The sequence below is a fragment of the Culicoides brevitarsis genome, chromosome 3 (assembly GCF_036172545.1).
Source record: "Culicoides brevitarsis isolate CSIRO-B50_1 chromosome 3, AGI_CSIRO_Cbre_v1, whole genome shotgun sequence".
Taxonomy (NCBI): domain Eukaryota; kingdom Metazoa; phylum Arthropoda; class Insecta; order Diptera; family Ceratopogonidae; genus Culicoides; species Culicoides brevitarsis.
In genome coordinates, this window is record NC_087087.1 from 18,314,450 (window position 1) to 18,320,449 (window position 6,000).

Below are 6,000 nucleotides of genomic sequence, written 5' to 3' on the forward strand. Positions count from 1 at the left end.
TAACAAATTTTTTTTCACATAAAAAAAATTATTAAAAAAAAAAATAATTAATTTTAAATGAGAAAAACTAATTTTTATCAGTTTTTAAGGTAAAATAATAAATAATGATAAAAATTAAATAAAGAATAATAATTTTCATAAGCTCGTTGAAACTTTCATTCACACCTTCTTCACAAATTCTTCTAAGTCTGCAAGAGAACAAAAAAATTGATTTTCATTAACAAAAAACTATTTTTACTTGTTCTGACACTTACAATCTTCCTATGGGAATAACGTTAAATTTATAGCCTACATTATTGATGCGCAAGTCAATATTAATCAAGTAAACCGAAAATAAAAAAAAAATCATGTCAATTGGGACTAATGAAGTGCAATGTAATGTCCAATAAAACCAAGCACGCACACAAAAAATAACAAGGGACTGCCTAACTTAATTGTCCCTTATCCGAGTTTTATGAAGATAAATGACAAGTTTCGCCAAGTTTATTAGGTCACAATGTCTGCGTTCACTCGAATCGTCTTCCGTCTTTTTTTTTTATTTCAAACAAACATTCGCACAGATTGTCGCAAAAATATTTAATTTTCTGCAAATGTGTGCCAAAAATATTTATTTTGGACGATTAGTTAACGAATTTTCTGTGATTTTTCTCTTTCTACGAGTCATAAAGTTATTAGTAATCAACTGCTGCGCACCTGTTTGAAATTATCAAATTGTTTAATCATGCAAAAAGCTTTGAAAGTTAACTGTTACTATAGGGATAACTGTCCTTGACCTAATTCGTTGTACATATTTTTCATGCCGCCTACAGTGAATTTTCCCATAAAATTGACGCCATAAAACAAGATTTTTTACGACACTTTTTGCAATTTGACTCGATCGATAAATAATATAGACGTCAGTGATGATGCAACGTTGGATGCAATAAATTATGAATAAAAGAAATTTTATGCTAAGGCGGAAAAATTTATAAAGTTTTCGTTAGGAGAAACGACAAACGATGGTATCGCATTTCGAATTTCTTCAAACCACGTGACTTACAAATTTTTTTAAACCACGTAACTTGAGACATTTTCAAACCACGTGACCTGAGACATTTTCAAACCAGGTGACCTGAGAAAATTTTGAAAACACGTGACTTGAGAAAGTTATCTAACCACGTGACTTTAAAATAATTTTAAACCGCGTGACCTCAAAATATTTTTATACTACGTGAACTAATAGAATTTCAAACCACGTGATCTGAGAAATTTTTTAAACCACGTAACTTGAAAAAAATTTTAAACCACATGACTTGATAAAAATTTCATACCACGTGACCCAAAAGAATTTCTGACCAGAAAAATCGTCAAACCACGTGACCTAAAAGTTTTTTAAACCACGTGACTTTAAAATAATTTCAAACCACGTGAGCTTAAAAAAACTTTCAAACCACGTGACTTGACTCGAACTGTCAAAATCTCATTATTACCGCTTTTTTTCCTCGAAATGCGGTAAAAAAAATGAAATGAATAAATTCTGAACATCGTCATCTGGTGATGGCGCCTGGTTGTCGGTAAAAAAATATACTGTGTGTTATTTCTGTGTGTTACCCAGTTTTCTCATTTTTGCAAACAATTTTCAAGATTTTCTCACAGACATCAAGACAATAACGTTGATGATGTAATGAAAAGTTGTAGTCTTTTGTTGTTGTGCGTATAAAAGAAAATTCTCTTAGAGGCGTCAATCTTTTTTCTGCTGAATGAATATTAATTGCGTATTATTCTCCGCGTCGTCGTCGTCATGGGTGTGTCACTCGAATTTTGCGTACCTTTAATTACTTTTTCATGACAAACATATCTCTCTCGGAAAATCTAAGAAATTAAATTTTAATGAAAATTTTACTTTTTTCTTACAGTTGACAGGCTTACTGATCGCAGTCGGAACAGCAATTCTTTTCGCTGATCCAACGTACGCTGTGTCAGTTGTGCAGGATACAAACAATTACTACATCGGTCTGTCGATTTTGTTGGTAATTGGATTGATTCTCGTAATTGTCGCATTCCTCGGCTGCTGCGGGGCATTCAAAGAATCGCAATGTTTGTTGGTTACGGTAAGGAAAATTTTTTTTTTGTCTTATTTTTCGCAAAAATTAAGATTTTTTTTCATTTGCAGTTCTTCATTTTCTTGTTGGTGGTCGTTGTTTCGGAAATTGCTGCCGGAGCATGGGCATTCCATAACAAGGATAAACTCTCAGACGTTATCCGCTCAACCGTTAAGCATACCGTGCAAGAGGAATATAGCGTTTATTCCACCAGAACAGTTGCATTCGATGGAGTTCAAAAGATGGTAAGGATAAAATAAAATATTTAAAAACTTCAAAAATATTTTTGCTTTCCTCTTAAATATTTTTTGAGATGTTAAAATTAAAAAAAAATAATAAAAAAAATTGGTATAATTTTAAACGAAGATTTAAGATTTAAATTATTTTCAAAATTATATCGAAATTAAATTTTGTCTCAATTTCAAATTTTTATTGAACAATTAAATATTTTTAATTAATTTAATAATTTAACTTATTTTTAATTTTTATTTTTTAATTATTAATTTTTTTATTAACTTATTTTTAAGTTTTATTTTTTTTATATTATTATTTAATTTATTTTTTTTTTATTTTTATTGATTTCATTAAAACTATTTTATTTTTTTTTAATTAATTTTTGATGATTTTTTCCATTTTTTTAATATTTTTTTTTTAATTATTTGTTTTTCAATTTTTTATAATTTTATTTTAATTTTATTTCATTGAAACTATTTTATTTTTTTTTAATTATTTTTTGATGATTTTTTCCAATTTTTTTAATAATTATTTAAAATTTTATTATTTACAAATTTTCAAATCAAAATTAAAAACAATTTGAATTTTGCTAAAAATACAAAAATGATTTTTTTTATAATAATATTTATTGACAAAAACTTTTTTTTTAATTGAGTAGTAAATGTGCTAAAATTCTTTTTATTTTTAAAATATTTATTTTTATTATTTATTTATTTTTTTTTAAATAGAGCACAAAATTTAATTTAATTTTTATCTATAAATTAAATATTTAATTTTGGAAAAATAAAAATTTGTAAAAATAAATATAAAAAAATTAAAATTTTTGAGGAAAAAAAAATATTTTTAATTTAATTTAATTTTAATTTTTTAATTTGACACAATTTTTAATTAACGCCAATTAAATTTTATTTTTTTAGTTGAAATGCTGTGGTGCTGAGGGACCAAATGACTGGGCCGCCAGTCGCTTTAACAACGTAGAACGAAGCAACGCACTCGACTTGACCATTTCTCGCTTGAATCCTGTCTACAAAGTTCCAAAATCATGTTGCAGGTAACATTTAAAAATAATTTTCAATCAAAACTCTTCTAAAAAAAATAATTTATTATTTTCAGCACCGATGACGAAAACGTTTGCAATAATGTACGCTCACTAGGAATCGCCACATCGATCTCTTCTATTCCCACTGGAATCTACTCAAAAGTAAGTTTTTTATTAATTATAAATTAATTAATTTTTAACATTTTTCTTTTGTCTCATAGGGATGCTTGGAAAAACTAATAGACACAATCAGCGAATACTCAATCTACTTCATGGCTGTCGGCGGTAGCATTATCGTGCTCGAATTGTTCGGACTAATATTCTCACTAGTGTTATGTTGCGCAATTAGACGAAACGAGGATTATAAGTCATAAGAAGTGAATGATTCGGATTGTAATTCATTTAATTATTATTATTAGACGGATACTAATTATTATTATTATTACAAAAAGATAATAATATGAGGAAAAGAGAAGTAATTAATATTAAAGAAGTAAAAAAAGAAAAGCAAAACTTAAAAAAAATAGATTATAAGTTTAAAGACTCAATGAAAAACTGTGGATTCATTTTTGTGCATATTTTCTATTTTAATGACTAAAGCAAATATATATAAATAATTTTAAGATCTATGAATGGAGCAATGCAAGGCGCTAATTATTTCTCTGTCGCTTTGTGTAAAAGTTAAAATAATTAAAAATAATTCGAATTCACTCCCAAAAGTTATATTTTTGTAGATTACTTTAATTTATATGTTTTGATTATTAGTTAATTATTTTATCTTCTACGAGACAATCCTTATATAAATAATTATATAATTTTAATGTTCATAAGAAAAAAAAAACAGAGAAACAAACATTTAATGGTTACCAAACAATTTTTTATAACCCATAAAAATTTTTTAATAAAAAAACACACAATTATTAAACATATAGAAATAGAACATAACTCGAAATTTAAATTTTATGCAGGACGTAGTAGATCATTCATATATAATTAATATAATAATATATATTAAAAATTTGATAAAGATGAGAAGAAAGCGGATTTTTAGCAAATATTTAAAGCTAGGAGTACCAAAAAAAAAATGAAGAAAGATATGAACACAAGAAAGTTTTATTAGAAAATTATATAAAATGAGATATCCTAGTCGTTTTGTTATTATTTGATTCCGAAAAGATGAATGATTTTTCTTTATTTTAAATATTTTTATTATTATTATTTTTTTTCCTTAACTCCAAAAGTTGTGCCAATACAAAAAAAAAATCGAAATTATTTTAACCCATTTTTTTCGAAGACATTTTTGCACAAAAAAAATCGTAGAAAAGATTTTAATAATAAATTAAATTAAAAAAAATACAGAATTAATATTAAATTACATATTACTTAAACAAAGAAAAAAAAACTTGTAGTGTCAACCAACAATCGACGCTTTCAAACGACTATCGCAATTTAACAAAAAAAAAACAAATTTTAACTTAAAAAATAATAATTATTAATTGTATTAGATGAAGAAGAAAATGAAGCAAGAAAGTTAAATGTTGTACAAAAAAACATCACACAAGATATTTTCCGTGTCCTTTATGTATCCCATCCAAAAAAAGCTTTTTTTGTAAATTATTTTATTTAAAGTCATTTTATTACGATTCGAATCATGCATCGCATTTTAACAAAATTTTTGGAATTTTATACATAATAACTCTATATGATATATATAAATATAACGAATATATATATTTATTAAAAAAAATTATATTAAAAAAAGAAAATAGTTTTAAAATAATTAAAAAAATATGAAAATTAACTTCCAAGCCCCTTATTGAAAAAAAATGTCTTTATAATAGAGGATAATCTCTTGCATTATTAAGTATTACATAAACCTATTGTCGTCATGTTTCACATATATAAGAATTTCAGAACATTTTGGAGGTGTAAAGGAAGAAACAGAACAGAAAAGATCTATATATACAATAAAAATAATATATTTAAAAAAAATTATTATAATACTATATTCGTCGTCGTCTATTTATTATTATTATGGATAATAAATGAAAAAAGTAGTTTACTATTAAAACAAAATAATTTTAGATGAACAAAAAAAAAAGAGAATAACAAAATAGTTTTAAGATACAGCTGAAAAAAAAAGAAAAATTTATTAGAGAATATTGTACAAAAACACACATACACAATTTATAGTTTTGACCCAACATGCCAGCAAAATTTTTGGTAAAATGCATTTTTTGTATCTTTCCATTCAATAGCATTTTTTTTTAATAAAACCAATGGTGGTTTGTGATCAACTCGTCAAATAAACACATAAGACTCTTTTGAAGCTCAACGAGCACAATTTTTTTCTTTTTTGATAAAAACTAAGAATAAATGAAACAGAACACCGATTTTCATACAACAACCGAAAAATGTGATGACTTCCGTTGAAGTTAATCTACAAATAAATTAATACTAAAATAAAATCCAGAATTTAACGAGAGACTCTACACTGCTGATAACAAACGAGGCTAAACTAACCATGTACTTCAAGTTTTTTTGAGTAATTTTTTAATTAAGTTTAATACAAGAAATAAATAAAATAAATTACAAGAAAAAACTAAACATAACTGAAACAGAATTAATTATAATAGTAAAACAAAA

At 25.2% G+C, this 6,000-nt stretch overlaps 1 protein-coding gene across 1 annotated transcript in view; it reads left to right on the plus strand.

Annotated features, from left to right (window-relative positions):
* The window catches only part of LOC134833623 (CD9 antigen), a 28,203-nt gene extending 23,042 nt beyond the window's left edge, over window positions 1–5,161 (plus strand). Inside the window, exons 2-6 of the mRNA XM_063848002.1 lie at window positions 1,896–2,090; window positions 2,153–2,326; window positions 3,233–3,366; window positions 3,429–3,516; window positions 3,576–5,161. Coding sequence (XP_063704072.1) covers window positions 1,896–2,090; window positions 2,153–2,326; window positions 3,233–3,366; window positions 3,429–3,516; window positions 3,576–3,728 — 744 coding nt within the window. The 3' untranslated portion in view covers window positions 3,729–5,161. The remainder of the gene's footprint in view (window positions 1–1,895; window positions 2,091–2,152; window positions 2,327–3,232; window positions 3,367–3,428; window positions 3,517–3,575) is intronic.
* Window positions 5,162–6,000: the final 839 nt, after the last annotated feature.